At 35.1% G+C, this 24,473-nt stretch overlaps 1 protein-coding gene across 2 annotated transcripts in view; it reads left to right on the top strand.

The window, feature by feature from the left end:
* Positions 1–24,221, top strand: part of hrh1 (histamine receptor H1) — an 82,540-nt gene extending 58,319 nt beyond the window's left edge. Inside the window, exon 3 of one of the 2 annotated variants that reach the window (XM_073916107.1) lies at positions 20,739–24,221. In XM_073916107.1, the coding sequence (XP_073772208.1) occupies positions 20,782–22,386 (1,605 nt within the window). In that variant the 5' untranslated portion in view covers positions 20,739–20,781 and the 3' untranslated portion in view covers positions 22,387–24,221. 2 annotated transcript variants of the gene reach the window in all.
* Positions 24,222–24,473: the final 252 nt, after the last annotated feature.

The raw sequence follows: 24,473 nt of genomic DNA, 5'->3' as shown, positions 1-24,473 counted from the left end.
AAATTAAACTAAGGGACTAAGCTGAAGGAAAATGAAGGAATAATTAAACCCTTCACATTTTAAGCAGTTCTAACTCAAAAATGTGAACACTTGACTGCAAATCTGTGCCAAATGTTTATGTATTATGCTTATGTACTTTTAGACCGTTTAAACATCATTTTTTAAGGTTACATGATATACAGTGCTCAGCATATGAGTACACCCCTCACTAATCTCTCTTTTAAAGTCACATGTTTAATAGGAAGCTCTACAGTATTATATTTGTGCATATACATCAGATTAGCCATTACTGAAGCCAAATCTGGAGCTTATCTATCAAAATAACTTACGATAACGCTCCAAAAACTAGCACAGCCACATTTATATGTTATAGAAAAATATTAAATACAAATTTTAAAAAGAGGAAAAATCAAGAAAAGCAAAAAAAAAAAAAAATGTTGTTGAAATTATGTCGGTTGTAATTTATTTTTGCAATAATTTGCTTGAATTTAATTGTATTATCTTTCAATTTCTAAATATGTTTGGTGACTAAAATATTATATTAATAAATATATCTGTTTAGTTTAAATGCACCAAAATGCATTGCCTGTATTCACTGAGAAATGGATAAAAATATGAATTTTCAAAATGGACTGTACTCAATTATGCTGTATCAATTTGTCTTGTAAGGTGCAAACTCATTTTCTCCAGCAGGTGTCGCCATTGACTGTGTTTCTGAGACGGAGAAAGAGGTTTATAAATTCTGCAATCATTTCATGACACACACTATAGTAAAACAAAGATTAATCACCAATTAAATAATCAGGGTTTATAGTCGTATAATAGTCATTTAGCAAGATACAAAATAATCATTTGCACAAAAAATCTAATCAAAAAGTAATGTTTCCTAAAATTTAAAAGAAAAATATACATTATACATAATATAAATAGTTCAAATGCTTTGGCAATACTATAGCAACTTGAACTGAGGAGAGAAAATTATTGTTTATGATTATTAATGTCTGTTTTTGTTCCTTATATTTCGATTATATAAGTATATTCTATATTTTACAAATAGTTTAAATGCTTTGGAAAAACTGTGACAACTTAAACGTAAGAGAGAAAATTAATAATAATAATAATAATAATAATAATAATAATAATAATAATAATAATAATAATAATTATTATTATTATTATTATTATTATTATTATTATTAATAGAAGTATTGTCATTTTTGTACATTGTTTTTTGTCATTTTCTATGTATTGTATATTCTGATTATACAAGTATATTCCATATTTTACACAGAGCTAACATGCTTTGAAAATACCATAACAGCTTAAATTTAAGAGAAAAAATGAATAATAATAACAACAATAATAATAACAATAATAATATCATAATTCATATTAGAGTTGTTTTCAGTTTTTGTACATTTTTATCTGTGCATTATATTTATTTCTAATTTATTGTATATTCCGATTTTATAAGTATATTCCATATTTTACACATAGTTAAAACGCTTAAGCAAAACTCTAACAACTTAAACTTAAGAGAGAAAATTAATATTAGTAATTCATATTAGAGATGTTTTCTATTTTTGTTAGTTTTTCTAGTTTTTATTTATTTCTTATTTATTGTATGTTTCATTATTAGATGATGTAAATATATTCCATATTTTATACATAGTAAAATGCTTTGGAAATACAATAACAACCTAAACTTAAGGGAGAATAATAATAATAATTATTATTATTATTATTATTATTAATATTATTATTATTATTAATAATTCATAGTAAAGGTATTGTCAGATTTTGTGCTTTTATATGACATTTTTGGTTATTTATTTCTCATTTGTTGGTTGTTTTATATTTTGATTAAATTTTATTATAATATGATTATATATGATTTTGTTTATTAGTATAGCCTATATTTTATACATAGTTAAAATGCATTGGCAAAACTGTAACAACATACTTGAGAGAGAGAATTCATATTAATATTATTATTAAAGATATTGTCTGCTTTTGTTTCTTTATTTCTGTTATTTATTTCTCATTTATTGTATATTTTATAATTAGATGTAACATATATTCCATATTTTACACATACTTAAAATGCTTACGAAATAATTATGAATGATAATAATTTTAATTAATAATTATTATATTATAATTCATATTAGAGGTATTGTCAGTTTATATTATTATTATTTAACTATATAAGTATAGTTCATATTTTATATAAAGTTAAAATGCTTTGGCAAAACTGTAACAACTTAAACTTAATAAAGGGAATTAATAATAATTAATTTTAGAGATATTGTCTGTTTTTGTTCCCTTTTTTCTGTTATTTATTTCTCATATGTTGTATATAATTTAATGATGTAAGTATATTCCATACTTTATACATAGTTAAAATGCTTTAGAAAAATTGTAACAGTTTAAATATATGAGGGAAAATTAATAATAATAATTATTATTATTATATAAAAAAAGTAATTTATATTAGAAACATTTATATTAGAAGTATTGTCAGTGTTTGTACCTTTATTTATTTGTCATTTATTAAATATTTTGATTATGTAAGTACAGTCCATATTTTACATGGTTAAAATGCTTTGGCTTAAAGACAAATAAGTAAAATAATGTAATGCCAATTAAAGTTTTCGAGCTAATGCTGTTAGATAATGCTTTGTTAATCGCATGAAATTCACCTTAAAGTTAAGTGTTTCATTGATCATCTATTGCTTTATAATAATATCTAGTTTAATGCAGGCGTGTTGCAGCACAGCCTCCAATGGCTGATGAGCGTTTACGGTTGCCAAGCAACAAGTCACTTTATTATGCATTATTACGTTAACATAAATGTCAAATGTTGCGTGTTGCGTTTGTAAATGTGTGTTTAGTTTCCTGCCACATCACAATTTTGCATCTGTAACATTTTTTGCAGCAGAACCTTGAACAGTTGTGGGTTTAGCATTGAGTTCAGTGCTGAATATTGAGCTCTTTCTCTTTCTCTTTTCCCAGTGTTGTTCAGTTCATGAATGACAGACAAAAGCTCTGCCTCCAGCCAGAGACACAAGAACAGAACAGCACTTTTGTCAATCCATGTGCATGAATCAAACACAAAATATAGGGTGAGTTTGACATTTGTTGCTGACAGAATCATGTATATGTGCAGTTTGGAACATATTGTGCCCGATTCAAGGAATTGATCATTATTTAGGGTTATTTGAAACATATTGGTTTAAGTTCAGGTTTTGTTCAGGTTATTTTCTGAATATTTTCTGGTTATGCTCAAATTTTGTTATAGTTATGTTCAGGTTATGTTAAGTTTAAGTTCAGGTTAAGTTCATGTCAAGTTCGTATTTTGTTCAGGTTTTGTTCAGGTTACGTTTTGATTATGTTTAAGTTATGTTCAGGTTATTTTCAGGATATATTCTGGTTATGCTCAGATTTTGTTCTGGTTTTTGTTCAGGTTATGTTCAGGTTATGTTGAAGTTATGTTCAGGTTATGTTCATGTTATTTTTTGGTTATATTCTAGTTTTGTTCAAATTATGTTCATGTTATATTCTGGTTATGTTCTGGTTATATTTAGGTTTTGTTCAGTTTCCATGCTTAATATTTTCTGGTTATGTTCAAGTTATTTTAAAGTTATGGTATGTCCAGGTTTTGTTATGTTATGTTTAGGTTAAGTTCAGGGTTTTGTTCTGGTTATATTTGGGTTATGTTTAAGTTATTTTCAGGTTATGTTTAAGATATGTTTATATTATGCTCAGGCTATGTTCATGTTATGTTCTGGTTATGTTCAGGTTATGCTCTGATTTTGCTCTTATTTTGTTATGGTCATGCTCACATTCTGTTTTAGTTCTCAGGTTTTGCTCAGGTTATATTCATGTTTTGTTTTGGTTGTGTTCTGGTTATATTTAGGTTTTGTTTGATTTATGTTCTAAATATTTTCTGTTTATGTTCAGGATATTTTTAGGTTATGTTATGGTTATGTTCAGGTTAAGTTAAGGTTTTGTTTAGGTAATGTTAAGGTTATGCTCAAGTTTTGTTCATTTTATTTTTAAGTTATGTTCAGGTTATGTTCAGGTTATTTTCAAGTTATGTTCAGGTTATGCTGCAGGTTATGTTCAGGTTAAGTTCAGGTTTTGTCCGGGTTATGTTCAGGTACTATTAAGGTTATGCTTAGGTTTTGTTCATTTTATGTTCAAGCTATGTTCAGGTTATATTATGGTTTTGTTTAATTCATGTTACAGTTATGTTGTGGTTATTATCAAGTTATGTTTCAGTTCTTTTTAGGTTATGCTCAGATTTTGTTCTGGTTTTATTCAGGTTTTATTTAGGTGTTGTTTGGGTTATGTTTATGTTATGCTCAGGTTATGTTCAGGTTAGGTTTAAGTTTTGTTCAGGTTATGTTTAGGTTATGCTCAGGTTCTGTTCATTTTATGTTTCAGTTTTGTTCAGGTTATGTTCTGGTGATTTTCTGGTCATGCTCTGATTATGTTCAGGTTGTGTTCTGGTTATGTTTGTTATGTTTAGGTTATGTTCTGGGTTTATTAAAGTTATGTTTAAGTTATTTTCATGTTATGTTCTGGTTATGCTCAGATTTCATCTTGGTTTTGTTTAGGTTTTATTTTGGTTTTGTTCAGGTTTTATTTTGGTTTTGTTCAGGTTATGTTCATATTATGTTCAGGTTATGGTCATGTTATGTTCTGGTTATTTTTAAGTTATGTTCATCATGTTTTCTGGTTATGCTCAGGTTTCATTCTGGTTTTGCTCAGGTTATGTTCTGGTTATGATCAGGTTTTGTTAGGGCTATGTTCAGTTTATGCTCATGTTATGCCATGTTCATGTTCAGGTAATGTTCTGGTTATGTTCCAGTTTTGCTCAGGTTGTGTTATGTTTAGGCTCAAATTTTATTATTATTATTATTATCATCATCATCATCATCATCATCATCATAGTTTTTGTATTTATTTTTATTTATTTGTTAACAGCTAACAATCCATTAACTTAGTCTTTTAGCTCAATAAAGTCTTACTTCCCTGCCTATTAGCTATCAGTGTAGTTATAGAGTTTAGGTATTGGGTCGTATTAGTTATGTAGAATAAGATCATGCAGAATATGTGCTTTATAAGTACTAATAAAAAGCAAAAATTGTAATAATAAGCAGGTAGTAAATCACTAGTTTATCAATTAAATAATCAATCAGTTTGTCTTTTACTGTCATAACACACACACACACACACAGCTACATTTTTAATGTGATCAATGAGAGAAGGAAATGACAAACAATACTCTGTCAGCAAATCGGCTGAACCATATTGTGCAGAAATGAGTAAATTCGGGCTTCTGCTAAAGAAATGCTTATTGTCACACTTGACCAAACACAAACAATGAATAGTGCTTCACCATCTGCACTTTCCCATTGTCATCACGCTCCGCTCTGACTGGCTCATGTGCAATCATGCCAGCCAATGACGTGGTAAAATATATTAGGAAATTAGATTGGAACGCACACGTCACCGGATCCCATTTTAGCCTGAATTTCTCAATTATTGTCCATTTAATTAGGAGCGCAGCAGCGTGAGTGCATGAAGCTCCTCATCAGTTCATACTGTGCTTCATTTCCTGCATGATTCACTCATAGGTTCATTCATCAGGAAACTTAATCTTGTCTAATTTTTTATATTAGAAAGATAAAACATTGAAGCAAAGCACAATTGGTTATAGTGCAAAAGAAATTATATTCTGCATTATATAAATAATTACATTTATTTGGCTAAACAACTTGAACTAAGAAGAGAGAATTAATATTAAGTAGTACTCTGCAAAAATTAATCGCAATTAAAGCTTGTTTTGCATTGTGTGTGTGTGTGTGTGTTTGTGTGTGTGTGTGTTTGTGTGTGTGTGTGTGTGTGTGTGTGTGTGTGTGTGTGTGTGCATTTGAAAACATGTTTATTTATATTAAGATTTCAATTTCATCTGTGCTTCATCTAGAACTCCACATCTATAATCCTCTTAGTCTATGCTGACGTTATCTTCAGCAGCTCAAACACTCTAATGGCTGATGGACAGACGGCTGCTTCTCACTCAGGGCTGCTGTTTATGCTAATGAGATGGAGAGATGGGCACTAGTGGGCGGGGCTTTCCCCCTCTGATGACACGTACAAAAGGAGAATGTCAATCAAAGTGTTTGTGCAAACTGCTTTCATCAAGTCTGATTATGAACAAACACAATTGATTCATGTTATCATAAGAGGCTGGAGATATTCACACACTGCTGACTGTGTTTAACCCTCTTATAAAGTGATGTGTGAATAATAGCTCCCCTTTAAACTGAAGTCTTGCTCTAATTAATAAAGCACATGTGTAAGGACAAAGCAGTGGCAGTATTTGCTGTAGTCTGACATTGTGGATGTGTAATATGCATGTCTTTGGGTTTGTACTGGATGTTCTGGAGGAGCTGGCATTTGCAAAGTGCTGCTGTGCTTTTTTTGTTACTCAAAGGGTGTCAAAAGCACTCTTTTCTTCTTTAAAATTCTCTGACTTCACCTATTGTGCTTCACAGGTCGCATTGACATGACCTGGCCTTCACCCTGAGCTAACTTAGGTGGAGGAAAAATCTTGTAAAATGTAGATTACTAAAGAATTGGATGTAAAAAAACATATATAATATGTATCTAATATATACAGTTGAAGTCGGAATTATTAGCCCCCTTTTGATTTTATTTTATTTTTTTAAATATTTGCCAAATTATTTTTAACAGAGCAAGGAAATTTTCACAGTATGTCTGATAATATTTTTTCTTCTGGAGAAAGTCTTATTTGTTTTATTTCGGCTAAAATAAAAGCAGTTATTAATTTTTTAAAGAACATTTTTGGGACAAAATTATTAGTCCCTTTAAGCAATTTTTTTTTGATAATCTACAGAACAAACCATCATTATACAATAACTTGCCTAATTACCCTAACCTGCCTAGTTCACCTTATTAACCTAGTGAAGCCTTTAAATGTCACTTTAAGCTGTATAGAAGTGTCTTGAAAAATATCAAGTAAAATATTATTTACGGTCATCATGACAAAGATAAAATAAATCTGTTATTAGAAATAAGTTTTTAAAACTATTATGCTTAGAAATATGCTGAAACAATCTTCCCTCCATTAAACAGAAATTGGTGAAAAAAATAAACAGGGGCGCTAATAATTCAGGGGGGCTAATAATTGTGACTTCAACTGTATATACATATATATATATATATATATATATATATATATATATATATATATATATATATATATATATATATATATATATATATATATATATAATATTAATTCCTTACATTTATATAGCTCTTTTATATGGGCACTCAAAGCGTTTCACTCCAAAATAGTGGAATCCGGGGCTGTTGCTGGGCGCTGCTGTTGCAATGAAACGCTCTATTGAGTGTCGCCTCTTGGTCAGTCTAAGCTCTTTGTTCAAATACAGTTTTAGAGCTTTTTAAGCAAAAATAAAGAGTAAATTTGCAGGCAGAACTTTCATAGGTTTATGATAAAAGGGATTTCCTTCTCATATTTCCAGCTCTACGTTTGAAGTTTTTTCCCATCTGAAACAGGCAGCATTGAGGAAAAGTTGAAGAAGGCTGGTTAGCACATCTGAGGACAAAGCTCTGCTTCAGAAATGCACATTTCAGCTTTTTAATGTTGAGTATATTCCCAGTAAAGACGGCATTTCTGTGCTTAGGGTCTCCATGACTTACACTGACACTTAAAAGCGTCACCTACAAAATAAAGGCACAATATGTAAGACGCTTTCATCAAAATGCCACAAAATCAAAAGACCAGTGTTAAATATTTTGCTGATCTATGTACTTATAACATTTCAAATGCTTTGAAGGAGACTCCAGTCCAGAGAAATCGTCAGTTTTAGCTGATGAGATGCAGTGTGCCTTTATTGCTGTGTCTTTATTCATAAAGTATGGCTGATATATTAACAGCATAAGTTGTGTCGATCTGCTCTTTTACATTCAAAGCAATTTTCAGTTGTTATTTTTATGGTTATCATGCCCGGTGTGATAACACATAAAAGTTTGTTTGTGTGACTATATGAGAAATGATTCAAGTTTTCCTGTTAAAATCTGAAAATGACTCATACATAAAAAGCTTCTGCTTACAGTTGAGTGAAAACAACATTATGATCTCCAGCACATGCACAGGAATCCAAAAATATGAGCAACAGATTCACACATGCTCACATTGATCCACAAAAGCGCACAACAAACAAACACACACACACACACACACACAATCAGTTCACAAATGCACCGGAAGAATGCACAAGTAGTTTTTTGTTTCCTCCACAAATACTCAAGTGTATGCATGATTTGATGCACAAATAAATGCAGGAGTCTTCCTCTTTTTCTCCAGATGTCTGTCTGAAGAAATCATCAAATGTAGTTGAAAGTTTTCTCATGATGACATGCGGACTCCATTAATGATCTTGTGTGTTTCCCAATGCACCTTACAGCTGAAGATATAATTAATTGAAGATAAAATTAAAGCCTGGGTTGCTTTTGGGATGTCTTTGCTTTGTTGTTTGTAGACTATATGATAGATATAGATCCACTAGAGGGCGCTGTCTACATTTGAGATAATGAAACACACTGATTAGAGTATGCTTTAATGTACAGTCCATATGACAAATCCACTAGAGGGCGCTGTCTACATTTTGAGTCAATGAAACACATTTATTAGGGTACGTTTTGTTGTACCTTTCAATGACAAATCCACTAGAGGGCGCTGTCTACATTTTGAGATTATGAAATACACTTATCAGGGTACTTTTTGTTGTACTTTTCAGATGACAAATCCACTAGAGGGCGCTGTGTATGTTTTAAGATAATGAAATGCAATCACAGAAATAAAGGTACGTGAGCTGTCACTGTGGTGGTACCCTTATAAATCTACCTAAAGGGTTCATATTAATACCTCAAGGGTACATATTAGTACCTAAAAAGTACAAAAGTGTACCTCTACAAATGCTTAGGCATTAATATATACTTTTTAGGTACCAATATGGACCATTTAAGTACAAATGTGCACCTTTTGAAAAGGTGCCACACCAGTGACAGCTCACGTATCTTTATGTCTGAGAGTGTACACTAATTAGGGTATATTTTTGTTGTAAGGTTCAGATGACAAGGGCACTGTCTACATTTTGCGAACTTGACATCCATTACTTTGGTTATGTTTTGTTGTACTTTTCAGAAGACAAATCCTCTAGAGGGCGCTGTTTACATTTTGCGATAATGAAATATACTGATTAAGGTACGTTTTGTAGTGGGTTTCAGATGAAAAATCCACTAGAGGGCATTGGCTACATTTTTGTGAACCTGAAATACACTACTTTGACTGTTTTTTGGATATTTTAGATGACAAATTCTCTAGAGGGTGCATCTACATTTTACGGAGTGAAATCGGACCCTTTAAATTACAAGAGTTTACATGTAATCTGTAGACTATGCCCGAGCTGTTTTTATGTGGGTCAAACCAAATGTTGGTTACAAGATAAATTAAGTGAACACAAAAAAAGTTTGTTCATTATAAAATAAAATAAAATAAAATAAAATAAAATAAAATAAAATAAAATAAAATAAAATTAAATTAAATTAAATTAAATTAAATTAATTTTAATTTTATTTTATTTTATTTTATTTTATTTTATTTTATTTTATTTTATTTATTTATTTATTTTTTCTGGGCAAAAAAGTTTGGGGTTGTACAGAGCAAGTCAAATTATCAGTTATTTTTCCTTGGGAAATAATATAGTGCTCCCGTCCTCATATGCAGTGCCTTTTTATCACTTTAATTATTTCATTACGTTTTATCCTATTCTTCTATTTATCCTAGAAAATACGTGACTGGGCTTTACCCTTCAGCTCAAAACTTAATTAATTTCTATAAGATTACACCGCAATATGCAGGATACGTCCCGATGTTTCACTGGCTGAGGAAACACAGAGTTTATCTGCTGCCTGTGTGATCCTTCTGCTATTTCCTCATGTGAAGCTCCAGCAGTTTTACATTTTCCCAAATAATAATGTCTTTATAAAGACGTCCTCTGGGGAACAATCACATCACAGCAGACACAAAACTACATTGATTCTACTCCAAGAAGAATTAATAAACGCTTCACTTTCTTAAGCATTTTAATTATAGCAAGACATTCTATAATAACACATACTGGGTATAACGTTTTACTTTCTGTCTGCATTATCTTGTAGAATTTAAGTATGTAAGTAAGTAAATTAAGTAAGTATGAAATGGCCTTAAGTACATGCCACATCAACTGACCTTACTACGCTTTGATCCAAATTGTGGCGTTTTGGTGACTGTCGCTTTAAATTCAAATTTGTGCACTTTGTAATAATTAAATACACTATTCAGGGTACATTTTAATGTTTGTTTTGGATGACAAATCCACTAGAGGGTGCTGTCTACATTTATTTGCAAATATGAAATTCACTATATATGGTTTGTTGTACATTCTTACGACAAATCCACTAGAGGGTGCTGTCTAAATTTTGCAATAATGAAATACACTATTTAGGTTACATTTTGTTGTACGATTTAGATGACAAATCCACAAGAGAGTACTGCCGACACTTTGTGATGACGAAATACACTATTTAGGGTACGTTTTGTTGTGCGTTTAAGATGACAAATCCACTAGAGGGCGCTGTCTACATTTTGCGATAATGAAATACACTATTTAGGGTGCATATTGTTGTATGTTTCTGATGACAAATCCACTAGAGGGCGCTGTCTACACTGTGATAATGAAATACACTATTTAGGGTACATTTTGTTGTATGTTTTAGATGACAAATCCACTAGAGGGCGCTGTCTACTTTTCCCTCTATTTCCTCATGTGAAGCTCCAGCAGTTTTACATTTTCCCAAATAATAATGTCTTCATAAAGACGTTCTCTGGGGGAACAATCACATCACAGCAGACACAAAACTACATTGATTCTACTCCAAGAAGAATTAATAAACACTTCAAATAAATACAAATACAATTCATTCATATTGACCATTAGAGGCTGGAGATATTCACACACTGCTGACATGACTGGGCTTAAACCCCTTATAAAACTGACTTTTAAATAGACATGCATTTTCAGAGAAGTTGCTCTATGAATAGCGCTCAGGTTACACACCGAGTCGTGTGATTATTTCATTTTATTTTATTCATGCAGTTTCCTATTAACAGTATAAGAAGAAGCCTCCTGGTGGGAAAAGGTCTCATTACCTGTGGGAAATCTGCACAGTGTCTGCACAAAAAGTGCTCGAGTATGTCATTTCATTTTCATCAAGATGTTTTTATGCGCACTTTATACAATTATAACATGACAGTGTGTTTTTATGTTCATCTAAAACATGAATGATTACATTTATACATAAAACATAAATTATGAAATGTTATTTGTGTTTAGCTGATGTTTTTAAAGTCATACAAGCTGCTTAAAATGTAATTTAATTTAAAACGACTCATAAGATTAATTTGATTCAACTTTTTGTTTGTTTGTTTGTTTGTTTGTTTGTTTGTTTGTTTGTTTGCCATGTGTACATTTTGAATCCAAAATGCATATTTCTCAATATATGCTTTTATATCTACTTTGCAAGTTTAACTTCATGTATTCTGGCTTAGACCACTGCTGTTAAAAATAATTGCCAATTACAGGACAGATTTTGGACTCATGGCGTGGATCTGCCAGAGGAACATATATTCAACTGCACAAGTGAGCAATTGAAGAAATTTGTACAAAAACGTAACTGTTTTATTTGTTTGTCACGTGTAGCAAGAAGAAACAAGCCGGTTTAGTCGATCAACTTCCCTATAGCGCATGTGTTTGGACTGTGGGGGAAACCGGAGCACCCGGAGGAAACCCATGCCAACTCCACACAGAAACACCAACTGACCCACCGGGACTAGAACCAGTGACCTTCTTGCTGTGGGGGATTGTGCTACCCACTGCACCACCGTCACGCCCATGCATTACAATGTCTTTATATATATATATAATATTAATATTATATATATATATAGTATTGTAATGCTTGACTATATATATAATTATAAACAAAGCTATAGTTCATTATGAGCATAAGCTTCATAGAAAGTCGTCAAAGGTTCTGGTGCTGCGTGATTTAATATCATCACTCCAGAAATACTGTTTAAACCAATCAGAATCCAAACAGAGTCTATTAGTATAGTAACATGTGGTGCCTTCCAATTAAGAAAACAGCCCTCATTAAAAAATAATATGGTCATATATAGTAAATACTGTATTATTTTGAACCATACTACAGTAAAGTACTTGAGTTAATCTGTTGTGGTGATTCTACAGTTGCTATGGTAACACAACAACTACAGTAGTTAATCTGCTGTGGTGATTCTACAGTTGCTATGGTAAAACAACAACTACAGTAATTAATCTGTTGTGGTGATTCTACAGTTGCTATGGCAACACAACAACTACAGTAATTAATCTGTTGTGGTGATTCTACAGTCGCTATGGCAGCACTACAACTACAGTAGTAAATCTGCTGTGGTGATTCTACAGTTGCTATGGCAACACAACAACTACAGTAATTAATCTGTTGTGGTGATTCTACAGTTGCTATGGTAACACAACAACTACAGTAGTTTAATCTGCTGTGGTGATTCTACAGTCGCTATGGTAACACAACAACTACAGTAGTTTAATCTGCTGTGGTGATTCTACAGTTGCTATGGTAACACAACAACTACAGTAGTTTAATCTGCTGTGGTGATTCTACAGTTGCTATGGTAACACAACAACTACAGTAGTTTAATCTGCTGTGGTGATTCTACAGTTGCTATGGTAACACAACAACTACAGTAGTTAATCTGCTGTGGTGATTCTACAGTCGCTATGGTAACACAACAACTACAGTAGTTAATTTGCTGTGGTGATTCTACAGTTGCTATGGTAACACAACAATTACAGTAACTGATGTGTTGATGTGATTCTACAGTCGCTATGGTGACACAACAACTTTAGTAAACAAATAACTCAATACTGTAATTTTCTGCCCATCTATAATCCTCTTAGTCTATGCTGACATTATCTTGCTATGCTGACAGACTGCTTCTCACTCAGGGCTGCTGTTTATGCTAATGAGAGATGGGCACTAGTGGGCGGGGCTTTCCCGCTCTGATGAAACTTGCAATGGGAGAATGTCAATCAAAGTGTTTCATTCATCAAGTCTGATTAGAAGAAACTCAATTCATTCATGTTCATCATTAGAGGTTGGAGATATTCACACACTGCTGACACACAACTGGGTTTAAACCTCTTATTAAAATGGGTTCTTTGTCTTTCAGGCTTCTGCTCTCCAAAACACACAGACACACACACACACACACACACACACACACACACACACACACAGGGAGATTGAAGTGTCATTTGTTATATTGGCTTGTACTACAGGCTCTATTTTCTTAACCCGCAGAAGAGGTATTTAGTGTGCCCCGTCTCTGGGTGAAGGTTGTACAATCAAGACACAAGTATCCTCGACAGATGAGACATTTCTATTCAGGGCACACATCCCGTTTATTAGACTCAATGCTGCTGCTCCAATGACAAATTAATGGCCAGGAGCTGGACATAGTGATTTACGCTGAATACGGTCCGTCATTTAAGAAAAACCATGAGCTTCGGCAGGGGCTAAACGGCACAGATCTCTGACAGACCCTGTACATCACATCACCTATAATAGACCACTTAAAGAGACAGCTCACCCAAAACTGAAAATCTACACACTATTTACAGATCCTCAAGTGATAACAAACCTTATCTTTATGACTTTCTTTCTTCTGTTGAAGACATATTAAAGATAAAAAAAAAAAAAATATATATATATATATATATATATATATATATATATATATATATATATATTATTGTAGTTAATAATGACAGGTTTTACAACATTTATCAAACTATCTTCTTTTGTATGTAACAAAGGAAAGAAACTTTTAAAGCTTTGGAACAAGTAAAGGACTAGTAAACGATGACAGAACTTTCTTTTCATGGATGAACTACCTGGTATACCTCAAATAAAATTACTGTATTTTCCTTTCTTTGAGAGCAAAAAGATGTTAGAAAAAGCTGCTAGTAAAGGGGAGGAGCTGATGAGGATGGGGAGGGGCTGCATGTGAAGGGGAGGAGCTGATGATGATGGGAGGGGCTGCAGGTGAAGGGGAGGAGCTACTGGTGAACAGGAGGGGCTGCTAGAGAAGGGGTGGGGCTGTTAGTGAAGGGTGGAGCTGATGATGATGGGAGGGGCTGAAAGTGAAAGGGAAGAGCTACTGGTTAAGATTAGGGACTACTAGAGAAGAGGAGGAGCTGATGATGATGGGAGGGGCTGCTAATGAAGTGGAGGAGCTACTGATGAAGGGGAAGAGCTGATTAATAAAGGGAGGGGCTTTTGATGAAGGGGAGGAGCCGATCATAAACAGGAGGGGCTGTAGATGTAGGGGAGGAGCTACTGGTGAAGGAGAAATGCTGAGAATAAAGCAGAGGGGCTACTGACGTAGGGGAGGAGCTGATCATAAACAGGAGGGGCTGTTGCTGAAGGGGAGCTCCTGATAAGAGAGAGGGCTACTGGTGAAGGTGAGGAGCTTATGATGAAAGGAAACAAAATATATTTGATCTTTTTTTTAATGTATTTATTTTAAAGAGTTTAAGCTTGGTGTTAATACATATTACTTTTCCACTTTTTTTTTTTATTAACTTTATTTATTTTGTGTGTTTTTATTGGCCATAGTATCGATTTCATATGGGTATTGTGATATTTAATTTTGCTGTAATTTTTGGCAAAGCAGCAAAATGAGTCATTTGTTTTATTGTGATGGGGAGGAGCTACTGGTAAAGGAGCAGAGCTGATGGTAGAGGGGAAACGCTGATAATGGTAGGGAGGGGCTTTGTTTGCCCCATAATGTGGTGTTGTATCAGTTTTTCAGTTGTGTCACATTGGCAATAGAAACAGACAGTCAGTGGTGGTGCAACGTTTTGAAATCATTGAAATTAATGGTGGCACCCAAAAACCTAAAATATGTATAAAACAATATGGATATTTCATTAAGGGACATCATTTACATTATATTAAGGCAAACAATTCATGGATACCCTGGTATTTCCTTTTCGAATGCACAAGACTGACATTTTAGTGGAGAGGTAAAGAGATTTGAATGATTGTTAATTATTATCTAAACTAATAGAAACTTTATTTCAACATTTCATCTAAAACAACAATGTGGGCTTTTGTAAAGATGTGTTTGGTCATTATCATTTGAATACATGATTATGCAAACACCTGAGGAGGATTCTCTGCATGAAAGACTCACCAATGCTGCTGCTGCTCTTTCTCCAATATGATGGGAAATTAAATATGAAGGAAATGTGGATGAGGTGCCAAGATGATTGACAAGGGATGTAGCTAAGCAACAGAACGGTCCGTTAATGAGGAAGTGGGTTTTCCCAATTTATCCTCACTGGCTGTATCCAAAATTGCCCTCTACCCTCTCATTTACTATTCTTTGCATTTGTCCACTAGTAAAGTCCACTTGAAGGAGGGAATTGAAGCACAGAGTGAACTGAAGGGATGCTGTTTTGAAGAGTGTCGGAAGCCAAATAGTGAATGCTGACTTATTCTTTTATTGAAATCAATCAATCAATCAATCAGAAAACCTCTGGAATTTGGGTCCCCCGATGATAATATTTAGAACAATTACCATTTATAATCATAAGACAGACACATTTTAGATGCGCTTATAGAAACTTATTGTACAATGCATGTATTATGTGAATATAATCATTCATCATGGTCAAATGAACAGGTTACACATTCATCTTAAAGTGATGATATTACTTGATAAAATTTACCAATTTATGTGGGTTTTTGTAAGGATTAAATACAACCAAACTGAACTATTCTCACACCAAAAAGTACAATGGTAACTTAAAGTAAATATAATAATGTTTTTTTAAACCCTACTATAGTATGTGTCTAATACTGTATATATTACATTATTATTATATTATAATACTGTATATTATATATTATAAGATTTACAGCTGTCTGATAATGAATGCTCCAGCATACTGTACTATTAACTGAACTGTAATAAAGTCTGTAGTATACTTTAGTTTTACTATAGTAAACTGTGTTGTATTGTAGTATAACATACAGTATTGTAGAAAAGTACAGTTTTGGGTCATTTATATTACTATAGTTGTTATGCTACCATAACAACTGTAGAATCACCAAAACAGATACAATAATATAGATGTTGTGTTACCATAGCAACTGTAGAATCACCACAACAGATGAATTACTAAAGTTGTTGTGTTACCAAAGCAACAGTACAATCGCCACAACAGATTAAATACTGTAGATGTTGTTACTGTAGCAACTGTAGAATTGCCAAAACGGATTAAATACTATAGATGTTGTCTTACGATAGCAACTGTGTAATCGTCACATCAGATCAATTTCTACAGTTGTTATGTTACCATGGCAACTGTAAAATCACCACAGCACATTTAATACTATGAATGTTGTGTTACCGTAGCAACTGTAGAATCACTACAACAGATTTAATACTATAGATGTTGTGTTTCCATAGCAACAGTACAATCGCCACAACAGATTAAATACTCTAAATGTTGTTATAATGTTGCCTAAGCCAAAAAGAGAATGACTGAATATTATACTAAAAACACACCAGCTGCAACACTTGTATTGCTTTTAATGCTTGTTTGCGTGAACAAAATATATTTGAATTTTTTTTTATGTATTTATTTTAAAGAGTTTAAACTTGGTGTTAATACATATTACTTTTCCTATTTTTTTATTAATAACTTTATTTATTTTGTATGTTTTTATTGGCCATAATATCGATTTTATATTGGTATTATGTGATATTTAATTTGTTGTATTTTTTGGTAAAGCAGCAAAATTAGTAATTTGTTTTATTGGGTTATTTGTTAATACTGTTCAATCACCATTACACTAATATAATTACCACAACAGATTAAATTAATATAGTTATTTTGAAAGAAAGAAAGAAAGAAAGAAAGAAAGAAAGAAAGAAAGAAAGAAAGAAAGAAATGTACAGGACTTACAAAAAACTAATTGTGCATGAAAACCACCTGAAGAATGGGTTTCTCAGACGCGCGCAACGCGCGTGTGTGTGCGTGTTTGCGTCTATGAGACATTTCTGAGACACCGATGATCGTCTCCTCCGAGCAGAAGAGCGCCAGTCTGCGTACAGTCCAGTGGAGATAAGATCACACACACATACACACACACACATACACGCGCGCGCGCACGACCGGAAGGGTAAGTTCTCATTTGCGCTTATAATGATAACCTAATCACATTAATGCCAGTCAGAGGATGCAATAAATCATCTGTTAAAAGAGTGAGATGATATGCGAACGGTGGACGGACTTTATAATGGATTATTGGACTTTGACGGACATTCCACAGGTGTCGAGTGAAGATGCGCTTCCCAGCAGACAGCAGACGTCGCTTTTACTTCGGGAATCTTCTGAACAAATAGCGGTTTGTCTGTTACTGGGATGAGAATGACATATTGCGCAGTTTAAGTGTTCCTCGAAGAGCATCGGAGTGATTTTACGCACATTTTAGTTTACCGCGAGGCGCACTGAGGTGGATCTACGCATATTTTACGCACATATTACTTGACAGCGATGCGCACTGAGGTGAATTTTACGCACAAATCACACACATTTTAGTTTTTCCGATGCGCACTGGGGGGATTTTTACGCACAAAATACACACATTTTAGTTTTTCAGATGCGCATAGAGGTGGTTTTACGAATATTTTACGCACAAAATAGTTTTCCGCGTTGCGCACTGAGGTGATTTAACGCATATGATAGTTTATCGCGACATCCAGGTGAAATTCTCCTCTCCAGCTGCGCTTTTCTCCGTGTATAACTTGTTGAGCAAGCATTGCAATCCTGTTTTGGGGAATATACAACACAAACTGAGCGCAACGCTGTAAACCTTTGACTCTCAAGTTTACTGGAAAACATAAATATTTGGTGCATATGTGTGCGCTTCTGCTGGGTCATTCTGTGCGTGTTTACAGAAAGCTGAAGCAGACATGATGTTCATATTCTTCATGTGCGATGCTGAAGTAGATTAACTCTGTTTTGTGGTGACATTAAATGCCATTTATTTAACTGAACTCTATATGAAGCATGTCGTGATTAATCAGCACAGTCTCTAAAAGATGCTGGGGTATTTCAATGCAATTTTAGTTAAAATACGGACAATGCAAACTGCTGGGTTACTTTTTAATGTATTTTCCAGGACCAAATTCAAGCCATCATTTGGATTAGTCCATATTTTATCCGATTTCATCTGGAATAACCCAGCATGTTTCAGTCTAATGATCTGTTCAGGATTTAGAAATGAGTAAAGCTTAATTAATGATGGAGATTAACTTGATTAGCTTGAATTGATTAACATAAATCTCTGTTGCATGATTTACATTTGCTAAACCAGTGCTTAGGTCTACTTGCTCAATGAGCTGTAGTATATTCATCTTAAATATGGTATAATCCTACATGATTTTTATATGATACGCGTTTATTATGTTTTATTTGGAGCCTGGGTATGCTTTGGTGGTATAATTATAACCTGTATTAATTTTAAATGTATTTTACATTGATTTATTTTGCTTTGTTCATCCAGGACACTCTTAAAAAAGAGGTTATCCTGTTAAAATAAAGGATTAAATTAAATACAGCATGAGCTAATATTAGACGATATGCATTTTACTTCATTTTGAGACCATTATTATAATGTTACACTTTAAAAAAACCTGAGTTATTACATATATTTCAGTAAAATATGGACAAACTTAAATAAATGTTACATTTTAGCTAAAGATTATATACTATATAAAATAAAAAAATGAATAAATAAATACAAAAATATATAATAAAATGAAATAAAATATTAATAAGAATATATAGATGTATTTATTATTGATAAAATATACATTAATTAATAATAATAAAATAAAATGTGTTTATTCCATAAGCAATGCATCTAAATCATGTTACTATGGTTGAATCCAAAACCTTCTGCATTAAAAATAAAGCTTAACTAAAACTTAAGGAGGCTGAATATTTGTGCATGTTTACTCTGAAGTATTTTACGCACAGCATGGTTGACAGGTGTAACTCCAAAAACATCCCGAATGCAAACCTGAAAGTTGATTGATGAAGCTCAATGAATATGTGTAAAGACAGATTAGTTGTGTAATCACAGCCTGATTGACAGCTGTAACTCTAGACAGAAGCAGACAACACACACACTGAGGGGTTTGATGAGGTCTGGGGTTTATTTATGGCCAAGCTCAGATCGAAAAAATCTCTCTTAGCAACAAGACAATGTTTGCCTCACATATCTTCTGAACATCCATGGCTTCAGCTCAAGCCTGCTGCGTAATGAAGCTGCCTGCGTCTGTGCTGTCGGAGAGACTTTTCAGATATGTGGATGACAACTCATTCAAAAAAATAGTTTAGGTTTTATCTTCTTGTCCATATTTCTAATGTTTCTAATGTAGAGTTGAAGCCAAAATTATTCATCCTTCTTTAAAATTTAAATTATTTTTAAAATAATTTCATGTTTTTCACAATATTTCCTAATGTATTATATTTATTCAGTCATTTATTTATTTTATTTTCAGCTAAGTCCATTTGTTAATCAGGGGTTGCCACAGCGGAATGAACCACCAACTTATCCAGCATATGATTTACGGAGTGGATGCCCTTACAGCTGCAACATCCATACACTCATATTCACACACACACTCAATCACTATAGTTGTCGTGTCACCATAGCAACTGTAGAATCACCACAGTCACACAGGGGCGCCCCCAAGGGGTGGCCAGGGGTGGCCACGGCCACCCTTGTGTAAACTCTGGCCACCCCTGTGGCCACCCCAATACGATAGTTGCTGATATTATTAATTTAAATGTATTTACTTAAATTCACAATACTTCAATAAATAAAAGAATAAATAAAATGCAGCCACTAAATTATTGTGGATTGATCAGCGCCACTGACGAAGCTGATTCACTGAGATTGCACACTTTTTATTAAGAAATTATTATTTTTGAAATGAGAAAGTTGTGTTTCATCTGATTGAAAACCAAAAATCCAAAATAAATAACTAGATGCATTTTGAAATCTGCTTTTCAAAATTTTGTTGGGTTTTGTTTGGTTTATTAATTCATTCATTAATCATATTCATTATTCATAATTCATTAATGTTAGACATGGCATATATTGTATGTTGTACAAGAAATAACTTACCTGAAAGAGGTTTTAGACTAAATATTAATTTTTATTTGGTTTGCACTTGTACTTGCGGAATAAATTACAATATTTCAAGAGTAATTATTGGAATTCATTAAAACTTTATTATTTATTTTACCAAAAACAAAAATATAATATTACTCCTTATTCACAATATGTACACAATTCATAATTTTTTGTGTGCCACCCCAAGATTTGTTGTGGCCTTACTTGGCCAGCCCTAAGAAAATTTTCTGGGGGCGCCACTGCAGTCACACCTTGTCTTTGGTCTTCTCTTTCAGAAGCGTCATCATCCGGATATGAGTTATAAAACCCATCGTGACTATGTGCTTTCTTTCAACTTTGACATCATGTGACACATTGGAGCGCCCAATGGAGTCGACTACAACACTCACCACTGCCAACAGCCAGTTCAAGAGAATCGACAACACGACTCTCCTGATCCCGTCCGCACCACTACACCATCACATCAACAACGCAGTGCTGGGCATTTTCCTGGGGATGTTGTCTCTCCTCACCGTCATCATGAACCTGCTGGTGTTATTCGCCGTCAGAAAGGAGCGGACGCTGCATACCGTCGGGAATTTGTACATCGTCAGCCTCTCAATAGCGGATCTCATTGTTGGCGCGACCGTGATGCCGCTCAATTTGGTGTATCTTCTGGAGGACCAGTGGAAGCTGGGGCACGTTGTCTGCCAGTTCTGGTTGGTGATGGACTATGTGGCGAGCACGGCTTCGATTTTCAGCTTGTTCATTCTTTGCTTGGATAGATATCGCTCTGTTCGACATCCGTTACAGTATCTGAAATACCGCACACGAGGGCGAGCGACGCTGTTGATCTGCAGTGCATGGCTCCTGTCTATGACCTGGACTATTCCTATATTGGGTTGGCGAATGTTTGCTAGCGTCGATAAGAAGACGGAGTTGGAAAATCAATGCGATACTGATTTTCGCTTTGTGACGTGGTTCAAAGTGCTAACCGCTATACTTAACTTCTACATCCCTTCATTCCTAATGCTGGTGTTTTACTCGCAGATCTTCATCGCAGTGAGAGATCATTACCGAGAGTGGGAGAACTTTGCAGGTCCTGCATTAAAAACAGACGCAACGGATACGCTAACTAACGGACTGCAGCTACAAATAACGAAAGCCTCCGAGAAGGAGAGTTTGGCGTTGAACGCCTATTCTCAAAACGAAGGATTGCTGGATCAATACAGTCTGGAGCAGCCTTACAACTCACGGGAAAACACAGAAGAAATGACCTCTGAGCCAAAGAGGAAGATGTGTTATAAGAAAAAGGCTATTTTTAATCTTTCCAAACGCATGAGGAAAAGCGTACCAGACTCTGAGATTTCCTTTCAAAGCGATGACGGGGAAACGGTTGCAGAAGGGCGGCCATCATTATCACTGGCATTTCTGCAGTCGGAGAATACCGCGCAACCCCAAACGTTTATAAATGTTAGCGACTGTAATGTGCTAGTGCCCAATTCTGTGGGGAACATCTGCGAGAGTGCGCCGACTGTAGATATCCATAATTACACCGCAGTTCTGTGTACGCCACCGTCGCCGCCGTCTCCGTGGGCTGAAAACAGCCCTCCGCTGGACGCTAATATTGCGTTACCTGCGAAGCAATCATGGCAGAAACTCTGCGAACAATCCAAGCAGAGCATTCACAGCATGCGCATCCGCAAGGAGAGGAAAGCGGCGCGCCAGCTGGGCTTTATCATCGGCGTCTTCATGGTTTGCTGGATCCCGTATTTCATCACGTTCATGGTCATGGCTCTGTGCGAAACCTGCGTCCATCACGACCTCCACATGTTCACCATCTGGCTGGGGTACATCAACTCCACGCTCAACCCCTTCATTTACCCGCTCTGCAACGAAAACTTCAAACGAGTGTTCAAGAAGATCTTTCATATGAGTAGATAGAGTTGTGAAGAGTGTGCAGCTGTGTTGTTGTTTATTTACAGTCGAAGGCTACATTATTCGCCCTACTCTGAAATTTACATCGAAATATTTTCAAGGGCTGTTTAATGGAGACGATGCCTTTATTTATCCATTGCGCAATTAAAACTTCAAACAAGTGTTCAAGAAGATATTTCATATGAGTAGATTAGTTAAACACGTGTAATACTGTCGAAGTCTAATGCTGTGTTCACACCAGACATGGAAGGAGCATCAAGCGTGAGTGATTTACATGTTAAGTCAATCCAAACGCGCGAATAAACATCCAGCGGGGCGATACGCGCAAATGGCGCTTCGCAAATGATGTGAATTGCATGTATGGATGTGAATGACGCGGCATGTATTGAGCGCTTCACGCAAATCAATTGAGTACAAAAATCTGAACTTAAGTGGACATTTGCGCAGCGTTAATCGATCAGGTGCTTGCTCTTGTGAGGGCGTGATTGTGACGTAGCGCCTGTTGTTGGTGTCCCGGGGAAATCCCGGGGGTTTGACACGCGAATGAAGCAGGTTTTGGCGCGCGATTTAAGCGAGTAAACTCAAATGTTCATGCGGCTGTTTACGTGCGATTTATCCACACGTTCCGCGGCTGGTGTGAACACAGCATAGCAAAGTCGAAGGCTACATTATTTGCCTTGCTGTGAAATTAAAATACAAATCAAAACATTTCCAAGATTATTAAAATAAGATTGAAGCGTCACTCAGATCGAAGGCCGGCCCCCCCACAAAAAAATATAATATGCTGATAGCTAATATCTTTTGAAAAATGCTGCATTGAAAACGTATAGATCAACCCAGGCTCATTGTGGAAACGTAGTCCCGCGGACGTTTGTGGAGAACGCGGAATACGTCCCGGCGGGTACGTACGGCTGCATTTTTGCGAATCCGCGAGAGGCCGCTGTTGCGTGCTTTTTTGCATCTTAAACGCCTCTCGCGAGTGCAGTTTGTGCCCGCGCTGTTCTCGCGTGAACCCACCAGAGGCCGCTGTCCGACTGACCGGATGATTGACTGCGCGACCGGCCAATCGGCTGACCCGCCCTCCTGAACCAAACCAATTTAACCGATTGACCCGCCCGCCCGCTCGCTTCTCTAAACCCGAGCAACAGTTTACAAAAGCCATCCAAAAAAAGAAAAGCCCTGATTTTTTTTTCTACCCCGTTTTCAGATTTCGCCGCGTTCTCACCCTGTTACGAAACTCGTTCGCTTAAATTTTGGGATTCTGTTTTTGTCTTACCTGATTGCTGGAACTGCTCTTCCCTGGACTAAAAACCGATCGCCGTGGTCAACTCCTCTCTGCATCTCAAGCCTGCCGACGTACATGGTGAGCTGAGTGGACAAATGGGTTGCAGCGGGGAAGCTCTCCACAAGGAGGTAAGCGGTCGGCCGGCCGGCCGGCAAGCGTGAAAGGGAACATCGTCACATCGCCTCGTAGCGTTCGCTTGAAAAAAAAAAAAGCAGCCGTACGTACCTCCTGGGACGTATTCCGCTGTCTCCAGAAACGTCCGCGGGACTACGTTTTCAGAATGAGCTTGGGTTGGTAAAGATATATGGTGTAATATGAATGTAACTTGATGTTGACGATTAACAGTACCCTTTAGTTATTTAAGTTTGTCAGTCAAATTTAAAGTCCCTCTCCTTTGCACAAAATGGAGCTGTCTTTATTGCGCTTGTAAACACTTTGGTTTTTGACTGGATTTTGATTAAAGCAGCAGCTCTGAAAATGAAACTAGTATCGCTGTCCAGCTGACTATTCTGATTTGCTCCTCAGAGCATTATAAGTAATAAAATGAGGTATTCATTTATTGTCCTTCGGCTTACTCCCTTACATATCAGGGGTCGCCACAGCGGAAAGAACAGCAAACTGATCCAGCATATGTTTTACACAGCGGATGCCCTTCCAGCTGCAACCCATCTCTGGGCCACTGCGTCGCTCAGCATTAAATGAAATGCCTTATTTTGGTAGTTTTCATAGCAGTGTGTGGTGTAGTAATCTTGTTTAGGCGATTATTTGAAGTCTAAAAAATCTTTTAAATCGTAAGATTGGCTTATTA

Source organism: Danio rerio, chromosome 11 (genome assembly GCF_049306965.1).
Source record: "Danio rerio strain Tuebingen ecotype United States chromosome 11, GRCz12tu, whole genome shotgun sequence".
In the NCBI taxonomy this organism is placed as follows: domain Eukaryota; kingdom Metazoa; phylum Chordata; class Actinopteri; order Cypriniformes; family Danionidae; genus Danio; species Danio rerio.
The sequence above is the reverse complement of the archived record's forward strand: the minus strand, read 5'-3'. Positions and strand labels throughout refer to the sequence as shown.